Below are 20,390 nucleotides of genomic sequence, written 5' to 3' on the forward strand. Positions count from 1 at the left end.
ACACACAAAAAAAAACCATGTGGCCTGCACAGCCTTAGAGGAGCCTGGTGCTGAGGATGTTCTGCTCTCGCTTGCTCTCGGTACTGACTCCAAAATCTGATGTTGCTCCAAAACACGCAACGAAAAAATTCCTATCAACCCCATTTTCAAACACCCCAGATAAATGGGCATTTGGGTTCCTTTTTATAGTCCTCATTAGCCTGCATAGACCAATGGCTGATGTGTTTGCTAATCACGTCTATATAAAGCAGCATGTTGTAGTGTCACAAGTATGTACTTTAAAAGGTGTCCTCTGCTGAAAATATTAAGTGTTGCCACATCATAAACAAATAATTATTGCCCCACTGGTAAGGAAATAGTAAGCCACTATAATATAATAAAAAAAATAAAAAACAAACAAACATGAAATCATTACAGAAATGTGGGCCACTTATTTATTCTTAACATAATGTGTCCACTGGAAGATAATTAATAAATATTTTTGCCCCTCTAAACCAGAAATCATGATTAACTTAAACTTGCATTATGTCTCCTGTTATACTAACATTTAGCAGCAGTGTAAAAGTGATATGTTTGTTAATCTCGTCTATCAAAAGCAGCATGTTTAAATTGAAGTATGTCCATCCATGCTTCTGCTATTCTAAACATTAATCTGTGTATCTCATCCCTGCAACTGTGTATTTAAAAAGTATGTCCATCCATGCTTCTGCTATTCTGAACATTAATCTGTGTATCTCATCCCTGCAACTGTGTGTTCAAAAAGTATGTTATAGGAATTTGTTATCTGTTCTAACTTAGGTTGGCCAGAGTATTTTATTGATGCCTAATTTATGATAGGTATCTGGCCTCCTCTAGCCTATTAAACAAATGTTTTCTTTTACTTTTATTAGCTGACCAATTAGCACAGCTGTAGAGTTTTCCTAAATTAGCCTGGCTACATCTTAGCTTCAGTCTATGGGGTGACATATGTGTGTGTTTTCTACACTAATACCGCTTTCATACTGCCGCTCCGGCAATATCCTGGGTTTTTCAAGCCGGGTTTTTGCCGGGGCTCGGAGCGTCCCAGCTGAGAAACACCATTCATACTGCACCTCGGACCCGGGAATTTCCCGGGTTGACCCCATTCATACTGCACAAGTCTGTGCCCTGGCAATTTGTGGGAGTCATCACCAGAGCAGTTTTCATTGGCTGAAAAATGGTGATGTCATTGAAAGGTGACTGGTTTTTTGACGCATAAAGATGATGCAAAAGTGGGTGGTGATCATCATCCTCCAGAGACAGGCAGACAGCCAATCAGCTTGTTTTCTGTGCAACCCGGGTTGAAAAACCCGGGTTGCACCATTCATAGTGCAGGCAACCCGGGTCCGACCCGGGAATTACCCCTCGATAAATCCCGGGTTGAAGACCCGGGTTTTTAGACCCGTAATTTTTGACTTGTACCATTCATACTGCACCAAGACCCGAGTCGTTTGAGCTCGCCCCGGCAAAAACCCGGGATTTTGGTGCAGTATGAATGGGGTATTAGTGAATTTTCTCACAAAGTGTTTGAAAATGCACAGTTATAGCCGGGCGCGAGCGCTAATCGAACCTTAGCCAGGTGGCTAAATACTAAACATGCCCCCAGTCTCCCATCATTGGCCAGCTTGCATTTATAAGGCAGGGAGGGGCAATCCTCCCCTGCCGGTTATAGTTCCTGCTTTGCTGCATACTAGCCTGCTTTGTTCCTTGTTCCCTCTTACTACTGGATTTGATTATTGTTGCCGACCTCTGCCTGATACCCGACTACGTTTGATTGCCTGTGCCCCTTGATCTTTTTACCCGGACTCCTACGCTGCTGTTTTGCCTGTGACCTCTGACCTCGACCCTTGCCTGGATTTCACTCTGCTAATTGCTCCTATACGCTATCGCTGGGTCCTCCCCAGTCAGTGCACAACTCACGACCCTCAGCTGTCTGCAGCCAAGTCTGTCCCCACCACTAGGGGCTCCAGCGAAAACCAGACTTCTGAGTAGACTCCGGGTTTTGTGGCGCTGGCTGTTGGGGTTCCTAACAGGTGGCCTCCATCTCCTTTGCCACTTATCTCAGTCATCTTCGACCAACTTAAAGGAGCAAAAATTTATTCTAAGATTGATCTGCGTGGTGCATACAATCTGATACGAATCCGAAGTGGCGACGAATGGAAAACGGCCTTTAATACACAATCAGGTCACTATGAATATCTCGTCATGCCCTTCGGCCTCAGCAACGCTCCAGCAGTCTTTCAAGACTTGATTAATGATGTTCTTCGAGAGTTCTTGGGCTCCTTTGTAGTTGTCTATTTGGATGATATACTGATTTACTCCCGCTCCTTAAAACAACATCGAGAGCATGTGCGGAAAGTACTTCTGAGAATCCGTCATCATCACCTGTATGCCAAATTAGAAAAATGTGAATTTGAAGTTGTTAAAGTCTCTTTTCTGGGATATGTTAATTCTCCTGATGGCTTTGCTATGGTTCCGGCAAAAGTACAGGCTATCCTCGACTGGGTGCAACCCTCGAATCTTAAGGCCATCCAAAGGTTCCTAGGATTCGCTAACTATTACAGGAAATTTATTAGTTCTTTTTCCATCCTTGTTGCTCCCATTACGGCTCTGACTCGCAAGGGAGCTGATCCGAATGTTTGGCCGCCTGCCGCAGTATCTGCCTTTGAAGCCTTAAAACGTGCTTTCGTGTCTGCTCCTCTTCTGAAACATCCTAATCCTGATCTTCCATTTACCGTTGAAGTTGACGCTTCTGATGTAGGAGTAGGAGCTGTGCTCTCTCAAAAAAACCCGGAGGACCATCGCCTTCATCCCTGTGCTTATTTGTCCCGAAGATTTTCTGCCGCTGAGGAACATTATGATGTGGGCAATCGAGAGTTACTGGCCATCAAGTGGGCTTTGGAAGAGTGGCGCCACTGGCTTGAAGGAGCAAGGCATGTTGTCACAATATACACTGATCATAAGAATTTGTCTTACATCGAATCAGCTAAAAGGTTGAATTCTAGACAAGCACGGTGGTCCCTCTTCTTCTCCCATTTCTGTTTCATTATCACCTTCCGACCTGGCTCGAAGAACCTTAGGGCGGATGCCCTATCTCGTAGCTTTGTCTCCTACCAGACTCCTGTCTCAGAGCCGTGTCCTATTGTTCCAGCCTCATCTGTATTGATTGCCTTCACTCAGGATTTGGGAAAAATTCTTCTACAAGCTCAACCACAAGCACCTCCTGAAACCCCTACAGGCAAACTGTTTGTGCCTATCCACCTCAGAAAAGCAGTTCTATCAGAATGTCATGACAACCAGTCTTCTGGACATCCTGGTATTGCCAAGACCACTGAAATCATTTCCCGGGTTGTATGTTAGCCGTCTATGTCTGTGGATATCAAGGAATACATATTATCTTGTGATCTGTGCTCTATAAACAAGGTTCCTCAGAGATCACCTACCGGGCTATTGTTACCTTTGCCAGTTCCAGTCAGACCTTGGACCCACTTGACCATGGATTTTATCGTTGACTTACCTCCTTCCTCGAGGTGCAACACCATATGGGTTACTGTAGATAGGTTCAGTAAAATGACTCACTTCATTCTGTTGACTAAAATACCTTCAGCACGCACTCTAGCTTTATTATTCATTAAACACATATTCAGAATCCATGGCCTTCCTGAAAATATAGTATCGGATCGAGGCTCTCAGTTCATAGCAGCCTTCTGGAGGTCATTTTGCTCCCTGCTGGGTATTAATCTTAGTCTGTCATCTGCCTACCATCCACAGTCAAACGGACAGACTGAAAGAGTGAACCAATCGCTAAAGCAATACCTGCGTTTATGTATTTCCAAAAGCCACAACAACTGGGTGGACCTTCTTCCATGGGCTGAATTCGCCTACAACAACGCATGGCATTCATCATCCCAACATTCTACGTTCTTCTGCAATCTCGGGTATCACCCCAGAACCAATTCATTGTCCTCCTTGTCTACTGATAAATCTCTTGAACCTAGGTCCACGGCCACCCGGCTCAGAAGAATCTGGAAGATGGTACATCAAACCTTACTCCGAGTCCAAGGTCTTTGCCGATCTTCACCGTTCCGCCTGTTCCTTTAAGGTTGGGGATTTTGTGTGGTTGTCGACCCGGAACATCAAACTCCGCCAACCGTGCAAAAAATTAGGGCCCAAGTTTATCGGTCCTTTTTCTATCCTGAAACAAATTAACCCGGTGTCTTTCAGGTTGAAGCTTCCAGAATCATTAAAAATACTCAACACATTCCACTGCTCCTTGTTGAAACCCGTTCTCTCTTTCAGGAAGTTCAGACAACAACGACCTTCTAAACCTCAGCCCGTATCCATCGATAGACATTGAGAATTTGAGGTCGAGAAAATCTTGGACTCAAAGAAAGTCTCGTTCATTGGAAGGGGTATGGCCCTGAGGAGCGGTCCTGGGTGCCACAAAGGAATCTACACTCTGACAAGCTGCTTGTTGAATTCTTTAAAAAATTTCCCAGAAAACCGGGTTGTCGGAGTTCCTTGACCCCTCCTCAAGGGGGGGTACTGTCACGAGCCCGGAGCCGCCACGACTCGCTTCCTCCTCTCTCTTCACGTCCTGGCCGTCGTCATGACGACTGGGACGTCATTTCCGCATTGTCCCGGCTGTTGCCAAGGCAACGGTCGGGACACTAGTGAGCTGCAGCGCTGCGTCCCGGCATTCAGGGGAGCCGGGCGCGCGCGCTAATCAAACCTTAGCCAGGTGGCTAAATACTAGACATGCCCCCAGTCTTCCATCATTGGCCAGCTTGCATTTATAAGGCAGGGAGGGGCAATCCTCCCCTGCCGGTTATAGTTCCTGCTTTGCTGCATACTAGCCTGCTGTGTTCCTTGTTCCCTCTTACAACTGGATTTGATTATTGTTGCCGACCTCTGCCTGATACCCGACTACATTTGATTGTCTGTGCCCCTTGAAATTTTTGCCTGGACTCCTACGCTGCTGTTTTGCCTGTGACCTCTGACCTCGGTTTTGTTTACTGGATATTCTGTCTGCTGCCGGCCCTCAACCTTTGCCTGGATTTCACTCTGCTAATTGCTCCTATACGCTATCGCTGGGTTCTCCCCAGTCAGTACACAACTCACGACCCTCAGCTGTCTGCGGCCACGTCTGTCCCCACCACTAGGGGCTCCAGCGAAAACCAGACTTCTGAGTAGACTCCGGGTTTTGTGGCGCTGGCTGTTGGGGTTCCTAACAGGTGGCCTCCATCTCACCCATACCTCCAGACCTGAAGGCAGACAAGGAAGTGGGGTTGGACTACTTCTCTCCCCACAGTGCACGTTCACAGTTCTACCAAATGTCCCATCACTCACGTTCACATCTTTTGAAGTACATGCTATTCGCATTTTTAATCCATTCTCTCTACGTGTTGCTGTGATCTATCGTCCCCCTGGAACACACCAACAATTTATTGAGGATTTCTCCACATGGCTCCCTCACATCTTATATTCTGACATCCCCACCATCATCATGGGTGATTTCAACATCCCTATTGATAACCCACTTTCCAAAGCTGCTTCCAAACTACTCTCTCTAACCTCCTCACTTGACCTCTCCCAGTGGATTGAATCATCTACTCATCAGAATGGCCACTGCCTTGATCTTGTTTTCTCTAGACTATGCTCAGTTTCTAATTTTCTTAACACACCCTTTCCCCTCTCGGATCATCACCTTATCAGCTACACAATCACCCCCACTGCTCTAACCTCTCTGCTGTCTAACCTTACCAAGTCTCCTCATACCCGCAGAAAACTTAATTCTATTAATCTTCAACAATTTTCCACCTCTCTCAAACATCTTCTCTCCCCTATCTCTACATTCTCCTCCCCTGAGATGGCAGTACCTCATTTTCACCAAACCTTAGCAGCAGCCCTTGATCAAGTGGCTCCAGCGACACTACATACTACACGGCGACTTCGATGTCAACCGTAGCACACTACAGCAATGCAAATCTTCAAAACTTTCCCGTAAAGCAGAACGTCACTGGCGTAAATCTCGCACCTCTAATGATTTCTTCACATATACTTCTGTCTACCGCTCCTATCAAAATGCTCTGGACACTGAAAAACAAACATATTTCCAATCTCTTATCTATGCTCAGGCTTCTAACCCCAAACGCCTTTTCAATTCATTTAAATCTCTTCTCGATCTTCCCACCCCGAACCCTCCATCTACTATCAGTGCCCAGGATCTTGCTTTCTACTTCAAGGACAAGATTGATAAGATCAGACTAGAAATGGTATCCTCTTTCTCGACAAGCAATCAGCTCAGTTCCTTCCCGCTACTCTCTGACTCCCTCTCTTCATTTCACCCCACAAATGAAGAGGATATTTCTACTCTCTTCTTATCTTCCTACTCTACCTCCTGTCTTCTTGAACCTATTCCCTCACAAATTGGTAGATCCCTGTCTCCTGTGCTCATTTCACCTCTAAGATCTGTAATCTCTCACTCTCTACTGGCATCTTTCGATCACTATACAAGCACGTAGTGATTACTCCTATTCTAAAAAAAAACAAGATTCCAACCTGAACTCTCTCTCAAATTGCCGTCCCATCTCTCAGCTTCCGTGCCCCTCCAAGCTTCTAGAGAGACTTATCTACACTTGCCTCACACGCTTCCTTTCCGCAAATAACCTGTTGGATCCTCTTCAGTCTGGCTTTCGTTCTCAACACTCCACAGAGACTGCGTTGACTAAGGTTATCAATGATCTGATCACTGCTAAAACAAAACGCCATTACTCTCTCCTAATTCTCCTGGATATCTCGGCTGCATTTGACACCGTTAACCAATCTCTTCTCATACAAACGCTGCAATCCCTAAGTCTTCAAGACACTGTTCTATCCTGGTTCTCATCCTACCTTTCTAATCGCTCCTTCACTGTTACTGTCTCTGGGGCCACCTCTGCTCCGCTTCCTTTATCAGTCAGAGTACCGCAAGGCTCAGTGCTAGGTCCTCTGTTGTTCTCTATCTATACCGCTTCTCTTGGAAATATAATAAGTTCCTTTGGATTTCAGTATCATCTCTATGCGGTTGATACCCAAATTTATCTATCCTCTCCTGATCTCTCGACATCTGTGTTGTGCCGTGTAACTGACTGTCTTTCTGCCATATCATCTTGGATGTCCTCTCGCCAACTCAAACTTAATCTTTCTAAAACAGAGTTAATAATATTCCCACCCACCAACAAGAGCATACCTGACATTTTTATCTCTGTTGATAACATGACCATAAATCTCACCCCACAAGCTCGCTGCCTAGGTGTACTCCTTGACTCACACCTATCCTTTGTTCCCCACATTGACTCTATATTTAAATCATATTACATACATCTAAAGAACATTTCCAGAATTCGCACATATCTCACGCAAGAGACTGCAAAATTAATGCATGCACTTCTCATCTCCCGCATTGACTATTGCAATTCCCCAAAACAGACTCAAACCCCTACAATCTATTTTGCATGCTGCGGAAAATTGATTTTCCTTGCAAAACGTTATTCATCTGTTGAATCACTCTGTATGTCTCTACACTGGCTGCCTGTTTTCCAATATAAAATACTTTTACTAACCTACAAGGTCATAGAAAAAGCTGCACCAACATACATCTCCTCTCTTGTTTCAAAATATCTCCCAACTCAGCAACTCAGTTCTGCACAAGATATGCGTTTCTCATCCACCCTCATTACATCCTCGCATTCCCTGTTACAGGACTTTTTTCGGGCTGCACCCACCCTATGGAATTCTCTCCCTCGCACAATAAGACTATCCTCTGGTCTACAAACTTTCAAGCGTTCTCTGAAAACCCACCTCTTCAGACAAGCTTATAATATACCTCAACCACCCTCTTAACCTCACTACCTTACCCTATTACCACCCGTTACACAATTTCACACAAGACAACTACCCCCTGACCAGCGTTGTTATGTGACAGGATCATTTAGCTTATGAGTCACTATTACCTGTACAGCCTGGCTGGGCCAAAATGCAAAATGTAGACTTAGCCTTAGCCTCATGTGTCAAACTCCCATTGTCCCATAGATTGTAAGCTTGCGAGCAGGGCCTTCTCACCTCTTTGTCTGTTTTACCCAGTTTGTTTATTAGTTTACTATGTTTGTCCCCAATTATAAAGCGCTACGGAATATGTTGGTGCTATATAAATAAATAAATGATGATGATGATGATTGTGATTTTCATATCAATCCTGGGTGAGTTTGCAAAATCACAGCTCCATACATATGGCGACTTGTATTGCTAGATTGGCAAAACTTGATTGCGATTTCTAGCAATTTTGAGAATGGCGATTTTGAAAAAAACACTTTACTGGTGATCTTCTATAAACTCGAATTGAATTGAACAGACACAATTCAGAAAGACAGTTAGATGAATACAATCACAATTCCTTAACATATCTAAAGTTCGTATCTGTTCTTTATTGCACAAAATTTAAATTATATTATGTTGAAAAAATACACCACTTTACTGTTACTGCTGGCGAGTGCATCTGGTGCAGTTTTCATGACATCATGGAGGATTTTTAAGATTTTTTTGTGTTATTTTTTTTGGATAATGTCTAAATCCATTCAGTCTTCTTTCAGGTACAACCTTCTGACAACTTTTTTTCTTTTTCTGGTGGTGTTTCCACATTAGAGTTGAAAGGCCTTCCCCCTTTTTTGGTAAAGAAATGGAGACTCGCTCCACAGAGCGGGAGTGCTGTCAACAATAGGTGCCAGCAGTCAGATGCACAGGCACAAAAAATACATATCGAAGATACACTGACACAAAAATACCCACGAGCGCTAAATGTCCACAAATGTGGACATTTACTATTTACATTGAATTGAATAGACACAATACAAAAAGACAGTTAGATGAATACAATCACAATTCCTTAACATATCTAAAGTTCGTATCTGTTTTTTATTGCACAAAATTTTACTTATATTATGTTGAAAAAATACACCACTTTACTGTTGCAAATTGTTGAATATTTGTGAATGTGTCTCAATCAAAATTGTAAATGCCTCATCTGTAAATAGATTTTATTATTGATTATATTGAATGGTTTAGTTATAAATATATATTGAAACTTCAAAAAGTATTGCAATGAAAAATAACCTAGCCAGTATCCCTGAAGAGGTTAAACTCGCACGAGAAATTAGCAAAAATGTCAAATCGCAGCTTGATATATTTGTCCCCTAGTCATCATCATCATCATCATTTATTTATATAGCGCCAGCATATTCCGTAGCGCTTTACAATTGGGGACAAACATAGTAAACTAATAAACAAACTGGGTAAAACAAACAAAGAGGTGAGAAGGCCCTGCTCGCAAGCTTACAATCTTATAATGATGACTGGTGTTTTTGTGTAGAATGGTATTACAAAATACCCTTCAGCAAAGTATGTTGGGAGGACTTTTTTGACTTGGAGGAGTACTGTTTCTCCTTTTTGGCACTGGATGTTTTGTTTCTCTTTTTAATCAAACAATATTACATTATTGTGTTTTTTTACTTATATCTGGGACACACAATTGGAGAAGATTTTCCTGCCACATAATCTTGAATATCTCTTTACTACATCAATTTGGACTTCTTTTAATTTTAATTTTATTTAGATTGAACATTTTGTTACATGAGTTTTGTCACTAATGGTTGTGCCACAATTCTTACTCTGTGTTTCATAATATCTGAAACTAATTCAAAGTAAACCATCTAGAAAAAAGAGCTTACACTGCATTGTCTGTGTACTGTGGCCCTCATCCATTAACACAGCCTACACAGAAGATAAGAGGTCATTGGTTAGTGCTGAAATCTTGTTATTCAGCCAAGTGTCTTCCACAGAAGTTTAATGTCCTCAAATATCTTCAGCCAGGAGGCGGGCAGCAGATAATATATAACACAGCAGAAACACAATTTCGGTGGAGGTGACTTGTGACCCAACATGCAGCTTCTCCTGGTGACCCTCTGCCTGGCCATCTACAGCTCAGCATTTATATCAGCTTCAGAACCGTAAGAGTTATTGTTGGAAATGTATCTTTTGTATTATAAAATACAATGTCAGTCATATATATGTATAATTCATGAAGGTATTACATCTTTAATAATATATTACCTTTCCCCCTGAATGCCCTGTTTAGATAAACTTAATTTTTGCCAGGTACTGACACCACATTATTATGCATTATCATTTACTGTGCAAATCAGAAAAGTGATGGTGGGCAGCACATATATTTTAGATGTTTATGTTCTCACTGTTTTGCACAGTATAACTATAAGGGCACATCACTCTTCCCACATTTTAATGGTTACTTCCTCCAGACACTTTAAGAATCACTTATAATCTACAGCAAATGTGTACACATATTATATCTTTACCTACACAAGTGTGCATAATAGCCTTTCTAGCTGTCCAGCCATTGCATTGTGTCTGGAACCATCACCCTCTGTAATGTATAACCATCATTAATGTATCACCCCCACTAATGTATCACCCCCACAAATGTATCACCACCGCTAATGTATCACCCCCACTAATGTATCACCCCCACTAATGTATTGCCCCACTGATGTATTACACCACTGATGTATCACCCCCACTAGTGAATCACCCTCACAAATGTATTACCCCCACTAATGTATCACCCCCACTAATGTATCACCCCGCACTAATATATCACCCCACCTAGTGTATCACCCCCACTAATATATCATCCCCACTAATGTATTACCCCCACTAATATATCACCCCACTAATGTATCACCCCCACTAATGTAGAACCCCACACTAATATATCACCACCCTAGTGTATCACCCCCACTAATATATCACCCCCACTCAGGGGCGGACCCAGACATTTGTCCTACCCCGGGCAATTTTAGGGGGGCAATTTAGGCCCCGCCCCCTTTCTGTGTTCTAAGGCTGCCGGCGGCACTAATGTAATGGTGATACATCTATATTAACTGGTTTGAGGTTCCATCTGAAAATGTGTGAGGTGGAAAAAATTTAAAGATCACTATAAAGTCCAACCTACTACCACTTTAGGACCACTCCCTTCGTTAATTCATGTATTTCTCCTAAAATGCTGCTCAGTTTAGAGAGGGGATATTATACTACTTATGCTACTATTATGTGTTTTTATTATTTTGTTAGAAATGCACCATTGACCATTCAGAAAAATCCTGGAAAGAGCTGTGCTTGATAAATACTTTCCTAAAAGCCCACTCTCCCCAGATCATTTAAATAATCTTGTCCTGCACACAATACAATTATTTTTTTGCTCCTATACAAATCTGTGACCACTTGTGCACCTTACCCCCACTAACCAAGGGGTGCCTTTATCCGCTCAACTCCTTCAAATAATCTGGGCCTGCACTTATTTGGAAAAAACTTACAAACATTTGACTTCTGAATATGCACTTTTTCATTTGACATCTTAAAATGTGACCTTTCAAGTTTGTAAATCACAGGATGCTGATTTTCTTCTTTATTTAATCCACTGCATTTTACAATGCTAATCCATTTATATAGTACAGAATTAGACACACAAGCTCATAAATTAAATTGATAATATGACCCCCCCCTTAGTGTTTAGTAATATCACGCAACAGGAAAAACAAAATTCCTAATATCAAGGACTGTTGCCAAATTGTCTAATAAATACACCTATCTACTGTCAGTGGCAATTACATAAATAAAGTTTTTTCTGGTTTTAATTTTTATGTTTTTTATTAAAAGGACAACATGCAGATTTTTCATGTTACTATGTCCCCTGCTCTAAACAGAAGAAACACAGGTTTCCATGCTCATGAAACACAGCCCCTACAGCTGAATATTCACATTGACAACGCATATCTACAGTAGTTTACTTTCAAACTCAATTGTTGCAGAAATAAAAAACAAATTGGACATACATAAATTAATTTCTGTTGCATTTAGCTTCAACCTGTGTTTTACATGTTTCTTGGTCTTCTTGTGTATTGTGTTCTTGTAGTCACTATTTGATCACAGTTCCTGCACAGTCAGTGCAGGGATCCCTGGTGAAAGCCTGCGTCATCTTCCTTGATCTGGAGGGGGTGGTTAACCTTAAATTGGACCTGCATAAAGATGAACAAGTTCTAGCTGTTGTAGAGCATAAAATAGACACTGCTAATTATTCCAACTGCTTCTCCTTCCAGGTGAGTAGAAATGTGTCGTTTGAAATGTGTGTTTGACAGCACACATTATACCAGAAATACTTTTAACTTAGTAACAATATTAAAATTTAATAATACACTGTAAATTGAATTTCATTTAAAAACTTTAAAAAAATGAACTATCTTTCACAACAAAGAGTAAGGGCTAGATTTACTAAGCGGCGGGATTGAAAAAGTGGAGATGTTGCCTATGGCAACCAATCAGATTCTAGCTTTCATTTATTTAGTGCATTCTACAAAATGACAGCTGGAATCTGATTGGTTGCCATAGGCAACATCTCCACTTTTCCAAACCCGCAGTTTAGTAAATATACCCCTAAATGTCTTAACTAGCCTTTAAAGTTTTGCCTTTAAACACATTGCCATTTAAAATAATACCGGCAAAGTCACCGAATATCGTTGATTTGCTAGACTCGCTAGTAATACATTTACCTCATGATCTTGTTTTTCAGGATCATATCCTTACCCAACCCAGAACTTTTACTATGGTTTAAGAATGTGAAAAATTTATTTGGGATTGCTGGTAATTTTACAAACAAAACCAACATCTCTGTTAATACTATTGAAGAATATTTATAGCCCTCATCATCTTTATGATTCAAAACATTCAAATATATAGGAAATGCTCTAGCCATCTCCTAAGAACTTCTTTTCCCACAATGCTAAAGGGCATGAGAAAATTAAAACTCATACAAGAGTTAGGGCTGTATATATTCATATTAAATGGGGCAGATATGTAAAAATATAGAACAAATATACTTCCTAAGTAGACCAATATGAAAATAAATAACAGGAGCTCTCTGTTCACACCTTCCCACATTTTAATATATACATATATATATATATATATATATATATATATATATATATATATATATATGTACATTATCACTAATAAGTTTAGTGTAGGATATAAGTTCTTAACACATCATTTGAATGCAAATGCGTGGCATATATAATAATTCAGGAGGATGTTAAACTTTGAATACAATAATTAATACCTTAATATATTATAATTACTATAGTACATACTTAATCCACAACCCACAGGTCAATTAAAGGAAATATGCTATTTAAAATTGAATAGTTGTAAACAATTTCTCAGTCATGTTATAAGCTCCACTTGGCCAATTATTAATTGCTAAGAATTTTGTCATTTCTCACTAGGCCCCTGGGGTAGAAGAAGAATGGATATTCTGGCATTTCCATGTATCTGCACAAGGGGAACATATAAATGTCAATGAGAAGAAGAAGATTGCAATATTGAAAGGATTTGATGTGTGCCTCATCCAGACTGATAGAGCCACATACAAGCCGGGTGACACAGGTAAGACTGGACTGGACATGGTCAGTAATGTGGTGAGCTATATTGTGAGATAACTCATTGTTCTCCTCTGTAGCACTTGTCTTTGCAAAGACCAATATTGTTTCTAAGGACAACTCTGATTTATTCAGTTCAGATAAGTAAAGGAGTACAACACTGATGTCACCAGTTGCAGGATTGGTGTTTCCAAATGTGTTGTGGTGGTACTGAAACCTCTGCAATGCCTGTACTAGTAATAACAGATACATCTAAAAAAAAAATAAAAAAAAAATATTCTTTGAATAAAGCACTTTTTAATGAATTAAAATTTTTAAATATATTTCGTTTTTTAAAAAAATAAAATAAACGTAGTCTATTTTTTAAACTTTAGTCTATTTTATTTCACATAATTGGAACTGAAAGCCCTATATATTTAGTATAATTTGGAGCTACAAACAATCCCACTTGTAGCTTGAGTAGGGGGCCTATTGATAAAGCGTCTCTAAATAGTTTACAACATTACTAACAGTCACTCATCTCTTCCCAAAAATGCTGTCTGCTTGCAGACATCTGTGCTGTGGGGAGAATAAGTAGCTCCAACTCTGATATGTCACACTCGGGCTTCGTCACGTGATGAGGATGAAGCCATACACTTGCCCCTTCCATCTCACTGAGCTCTCTGCAACCACTGACAGCCTAAACATTCTGAGTAGTGGGTGATATCAGGATGTGGTGATTTCAGATCAAGGGGGTAACTCCTCCTAAGTGTGCATCGGGGCACAGATGAAATGAGAGGACAAAAGGAGACAGACACATAAACTGGAAGAAAGAAATGTCAGGCACCTACAATGTAATGCTCAAGACACACAATTGCAAAGGGGGGGTGGCAGAGCGAAATATACATGGGGTGACAGAGGAAGAGAGACAGGCACATATGACATTACTGGGACAGCTGAACTGTGGGAATACCTCCGGTTACTGGACGTGATGGTTTGAGCATTGGGGATGGGGGGTTCTGGCCAACTGAAAACCCCCCTAAATTGTGCAGCTGGGTTGCAGGAGACAACGGTGCTCCAACTATTTAGCTTCATCGCATATTCTCCTTGGGCCACCTTAAGAGTACTCAGCTACTCACAGGAACACACCATGGATGTCAGTCTCAAAGTGACCCCAGCATTAGATTGTTGGCAAGTTACATTTCTTTTCTTGCTTTTCTTGCTTTATCTAAATTTCTTACATCTCTTTTAAGCCATTTCCTGCTGCATTGGACTTTTTAAAAGTAAAACTAGATGCACATTTTGCTCTTCACTACTTTGCACCAGCAAGTTATTGCATTGTACAGTCAATTGCAGGTGATGTGCTATCATTCATATGTCTCAACCACCACTAGTAAACTGTTAACAACTGCGTTGTGCTTAAGGTGTTTTGGATGAAGACTTGTAGCAGATTTCTTAGTTCATATAGATTGTTTATTTCATTGAGTTCTATAATTATTTTCATTCTGAAATAAGTATAGATATTTTTCCTGACATATTTTTTTAATGATTTCAGTGAGGTTCCGGTTGGTAGCTGTGGACCACAATTTCCACGCAGCAAAGAAAACGGTGAGACTTTCTTGTTACACATCATGAAAATACAAGTAGAAGTTTCCTGTTCATCACTGAACACAGAGCAAAGGACAATACGGGAATAGAGGAGAAGACGATGATCAAAAAGTAGACAAAGATGAAAAAAGTAACATTTTGAAATAAAAATATACTTTGGTCTATCTCTACCAGTAACAGATACTCAGGAAACAAATCAGACTACACAAAGTTCCATATGTCTAGGATTAGGAATTCTACCCAGTACAAGAGAATTAAGTGGAACAAAACCAGTTCAAACATTGCTATATTTAAACAAAACAAAAGTCACCCAAATCATAATCCAAATATTTTTCAATATTTTTGCAATGCTGCTTTATATAAAAATATCAAATCAAATTTAACACAAATCTAACATAAAAGAATTAAAGGGACAATTATGATTATATAAAGCCATGATCACACATCACATGGAGCCAGATGTTCCCAGTATTTAGAAGAATCAGGAGACAAGATTTCACATTCGTAGTAATTTAGACCAACCAGGCTGAAACCAGTCACAATAATTTAGCAATGAAAGTAGATAAGCCCAGCAACATTTAATTCATCTTCAAGCACATCATACACTTACTATAGCCTACAATTTCAGGGTGGGGAAGCACAGATGGCTGTAGTCAATGTACAGTAAGGTTGTGCCAAACTCAAGCGAGTGCAGCATTCAAATCAAGCTCTGGGCATATCTCTCATTTTTCAGAGCTACAGGTCTAGTCTAAGTGCCGATTACTAGTGATGACAGCTGTGTGTGCATGCTATAACATGTGTTTGCAATCAGGAGCAATTGTAAAAAAATATTTTATATACAGTAGACATTCATAACATCCTAATAAATGTCTTTCATGGGGGGAAAAACACTTTTTTTATTTTTTAAGGTTTTAACATTAATGCCTATATCATAAATAGGTGAAATCACTGAATAGTTATTTTTTTCTGTGTGTTCCTTTGTGAGGTTTATTTTCCACATATTTATTAGACGTATCCTGTAGTGTATTGTCTAGTAGAGAAGACATACACCCGTATTCATCACCACACGTATCTTCACATCCCCTCCTTGTTGAATCTGGGCATACAGATACCCAATTTACGTGTGTTTTAGCACAAGCACACATTGCGCTCAGTATGAGTCTCCTAATAAATCTGACCCATAATGAGCCTCTTATACCTTTAAATTTAGATAGAGCAGAAGTATTTAGGTGCTTTTAACTCCAGAACTATATTAGATGATAGCATTATGCTTTGTTATACTGTTTGCTCAACTGCATGTATCCAATAACAGATATTAATTAAAATAACATTTTCATTTAACCGTTTTCTTTATTTTTTGTTTGTTTTCAGTATGCCCTGGCCGAGCTAAAGGCAAGTATTACATTAACTCTTTCTGTAAATAATTATATTTTAAACCAACCACTTATGCAGATTGAAGAACAGGAACTTTAGATTTTAATTGACATAATTAGGTCCATAAAACAGGATTATATTAATTTTTGCTTTTATTTACTGGTTTATTTTTATTCTGTATACTGCAGTATAAAGGCTTTTATGTACTACATTTTATCCCAAATGCTTTCCAGGAAAAAAAATCTCATACTTAATCAAATGTAATATTCACTCACTTCAACATTTTATTTGCTGTACAAACTCTTACTACACTTATTCATTGCTGTAGAGGGGCAAATGCTGGTGATATGTTAAATATTTTCTTGCAGCTGAGAAGTAAGTTAGATGATTTGTTTAAAAGCTAATTCCTTTAACAGAATCCATGTAAGGTCTAATGCAAATGAAGGTCCCACTGAGTGTCCCATGATCAAACTTTTAGAATTTATAGTGAGATATTGAATTATATTTCCACAAGGATAACAATTCCACCATTACTCTGTTTGTCCACAGGACCCAAATAGCAACCGTATTGCACAGTGGCTGAATGTGTCCCCTAACCATGGGATTGCTGATTTTAGCTTCCATTTGGCAAAAGAACTATCTCTTGGAGAATATACAATTAACATACCAGGTGGATGTGCAAAAGAATTTACTGTCTCTGAATATGGTGAGTTGCAGTTAAAAGTAAATCAAATTTGGTATAAAATAATTTGGGCTCCGATTGAAGGGGAAAGTTAATAAACTGACAAAAATGTACATTTCACAGTTATTGATGTTGGCTAAGGTCTGTATAGCGAGGCTGTGGTTGGCTCCGACGAGTCCCACGGTTAAAAATTTGAAGGCACTGGTCAATACCACCATAAGGCATGAGAGATTTGTTTATACTAGCAGACAGGCTCTGAAGGAATTTGAGAATATATGGTACAGATGGTTAGAGTCTCCATTCTATCCTATGTCATCTAGTACAGATGCTCTATCTACTTAAATGTATGGCTACCGCAGTTCTTATAATAAGTATCTGAGTCCAAGTAATAAACCCTGCATGTGTAACATACTTATGTATAAGCATTTTCGATGTATGATCCTGAATGAATATAGCACATTTATTATTATTATGCTTTAATGTAATCTTGTAAATTCCGTCATTTAATTCCGATATGTATGCAATTGTTTTTCTTTTTGTTGTTTAGTATGTTTATATCTTAAAAAAATTTTAATAAAAATACTGGATTTAAAAAAAAAAAAAAGTAAATCAAATGTTAAACCTCAAAACTTCCATAAATTAAGACATTAAAAAAAAAGAAGTAAGTCAAAGAGTAAATCTGACATAATTTCATTAAAGCAATATGGTAAGGTATATTTATAATGGTATTTATAAGAGCAATGCTACACAAAAATATTTATAAACTCCTATAAAAAATATTTGTATAAACAGATCTATGTAATGCTGTCACCACAGTCATAGTTGCCAATTTCGCTTATAACAAGCGGAATTGGGCTTCTTTTTTTGTGAAGTTGAGGGGTTTTTGTCACTGCGGCGGGTAGCTTGTTTTTGGGCTTGGACACGTTCTCCAAGTTCTCAGGCTGCATAATCGTTTTATGGGTTTTTTTTTCCTCTGTTACCATTTTGTGATTGGTGCATTCTTTGGTGCAGTTTTTTTTTTTTTCGGAGATGGGTTGTGCAGAAAATTCCTCCAATGAAGTGGCGCTTTGTGGGTGGGCGGAGTCAGAGGAGGACATGTTATAAATCCCAGGAAGACGGATCTACAGCAACCTACTGAGATAAGTGCTGTGAAAGACACACGATCGCTGCACTTATAGCAGGTAACACTGCTATATAACACCCTACTCTCCCATTCAGTAAGCTGCTCATGTCAGAAGACTGCTTATACTGTTATATCATGGGGCTGTGTGGGATAGACATACCAGTGTCCTAAATTACAGCATATGCTTTTTCATTTGCCATATCAGTGTATAAATGTGTCCTCTTGTGTTTATAAAGGTGTTCTAAATGGAGATTCAGAGTAGAAATTAGTATTATAGAAAAGGACGGTCCCCTGTAAGTTGGGCTTTTTTTTGGGCTTTTTAGGACCTTTTTGGGCTTGTTTTGGGCTTGTTTTTCACTAAGCGGTTGCTTGTTTTTCATTTCAGAGTTGGCAACCCTGACCACAGTGCTTCTTAGGAAAATGTATGTTTCTCTTGCAGAGACAGTTGGGGGACACTGCTCACCATGGGGTATAGAGGGTGCTGTGTGGAGTTAGGCACTATGCCCTCTATGCCCCTCCGGATGGACATAATCAGTTTTTTATTTAGTGCCACTGGAGTAGGCACATTTATAGCTTACTTAGTTTTATTTTATTTCATTAACTTTTAAATGCTAGCAGCAGGGAGGCAGAGTGCACATAGCGCTTTTAGCCACATTTCCCCTCCGATTATGCTGATTATAGGGATCCCAGCCGAAAGGTTATCCGATCACTCAAATAGTGAGCGGGAACCCTGCGCTGTACCAGGAAAGCATGCAGACCGCGCCAGGACCATGCAGCAGCAGCTCCAGTCCCCCATTCAAAGCAGGGCTGAGACGGAGCTGCCCACACCTGTGCACTTCAAGCCTGCTGAGGACAGACAGCGATGGAGGCCAGGTATTTTATTGAGGGACAGTGTTACTGGCAGGGGGCTCTGCTTGGGCACAGCTTCTACCAGTGTTTAACATTATTCAGGCACCATTTTACAATCAGAAGGAGGTTCTTCTAGTGGGAGCAGACATCCCTTCCCGGGCTTTTCTCTTAGAGCAACGTTTTTTAGTTTTCTCTCAGAGCAACGGCATTTCTCACTGCTCACCAGACTTTGCGGTGCCTTTAACTATTGTCCTGGGGGAACCTTCTGCATGTGTGCTTGTCACTCTCCCATGCTAAGTGAATACTGTATATCATTCTGTCTGTATTTTTTGATTGATTGAGTGTAATATAGGTTTACTGTTTAGGTATAGTGCTCACTTTTCTGTAGCGGGTACTACCTCACACACACACACACACACACACACAATTTCATGTAATATACTCTGTTTATATGTTTTTTTTAAAAAACTAGTTGTATACAATTATCAGTGTTATTGAGATTCTGATACTGTAAATTAGTGTATGTGAAATACTGTTAGACTGTCTATACAGCATTTGGTTTGTGTTTTTCTCTCAGTTCTGCACTTTTACCATGTCAGAAAGAGGGACAAGTTCCAAGCCCAGGACTATCAGTGATAGCTTGGCGTCATATTTTACCTGTTCCAAGTGTCAAGTTAAATTGCTATGTGGACGGTTAGACCAGGATGCCCTGTGCCTGACTTGCGAGGCTGAGGACCAGGGTCAGCGCTCATCTGTGGAGACTTATAGCATGCGGGATCCAGCCTGGGCCAGAGAACTGGCAATCCCCATAGCGGAGTTTAAGCGAGACAGCATAAGATCTGGGGAAGGTGTGGAAAACTCTACTTACTTTGCAATCTGCAGATGCCCTTTCCTCGGGACAGGTGTTGCAGCGAGTCCAAGAGGTATCTGCGGTAAGGCTGCTAAAATGCCAGGCTTAGTCCCAGGCACAAGAGCTGCAAGAGTCTGACACTGACGCCTCCCTTATGGAGGATGGCGAATTTGTAGAAGACTTAGACACAGAGGAGTTATCTGCCTGGGAGGATGATTCTTCCACCACGCAAGGAGTAGAGGACCGTATTCTAGCAGTGAGACAGGAACTAGACATTTTGGAGGAAGAACAGGTGATCTCTCAAGTCTCTATTTTTTAAGAGAAAAAGAAGCAAACAATTTCTTTCCTGTCCTCTCCACA

The 20,390-nt window shown here is 40.2% G+C and overlaps 2 protein-coding genes across 2 annotated transcripts in view; both read left to right on the forward strand.

Annotated features, from left to right (window-relative positions):
* The window catches only part of LOC142160960 (alpha-2-macroglobulin-like protein 1), a 224,636-nt gene that overhangs the window by 94,646 nt on the left and 109,600 nt on the right, over nucleotides 1-20,390 (forward strand). The window lies entirely within an intron of this gene.
* The window catches only part of LOC142160961 (alpha-2-macroglobulin-like protein 1), a 118,054-nt gene continuing 107,614 nt past the window's right edge, over nucleotides 9,951-20,390 (forward strand). The window contains exons 1-6 of the mRNA XM_075216101.1: nucleotides 9,951-10,061; nucleotides 12,044-12,227; nucleotides 13,413-13,572; nucleotides 15,100-15,152; nucleotides 16,524-16,544; nucleotides 17,076-17,232. Coding sequence (XP_075072202.1) covers nucleotides 9,994-10,061; nucleotides 12,044-12,227; nucleotides 13,413-13,572; nucleotides 15,100-15,152; nucleotides 16,524-16,544; nucleotides 17,076-17,232 — 643 coding nt within the window. The 5' untranslated portion in view covers nucleotides 9,951-9,993. The remainder of the gene's footprint in view (nucleotides 10,062-12,043; nucleotides 12,228-13,412; nucleotides 13,573-15,099; nucleotides 15,153-16,523; nucleotides 16,545-17,075; nucleotides 17,233-20,390) is intronic.

This window comes from Mixophyes fleayi, chromosome 6 (genome assembly GCF_038048845.1).
Source record: "Mixophyes fleayi isolate aMixFle1 chromosome 6, aMixFle1.hap1, whole genome shotgun sequence".
Taxonomy (NCBI): Eukaryota; Metazoa; Chordata; class Amphibia; order Anura; family Limnodynastidae; genus Mixophyes; species Mixophyes fleayi.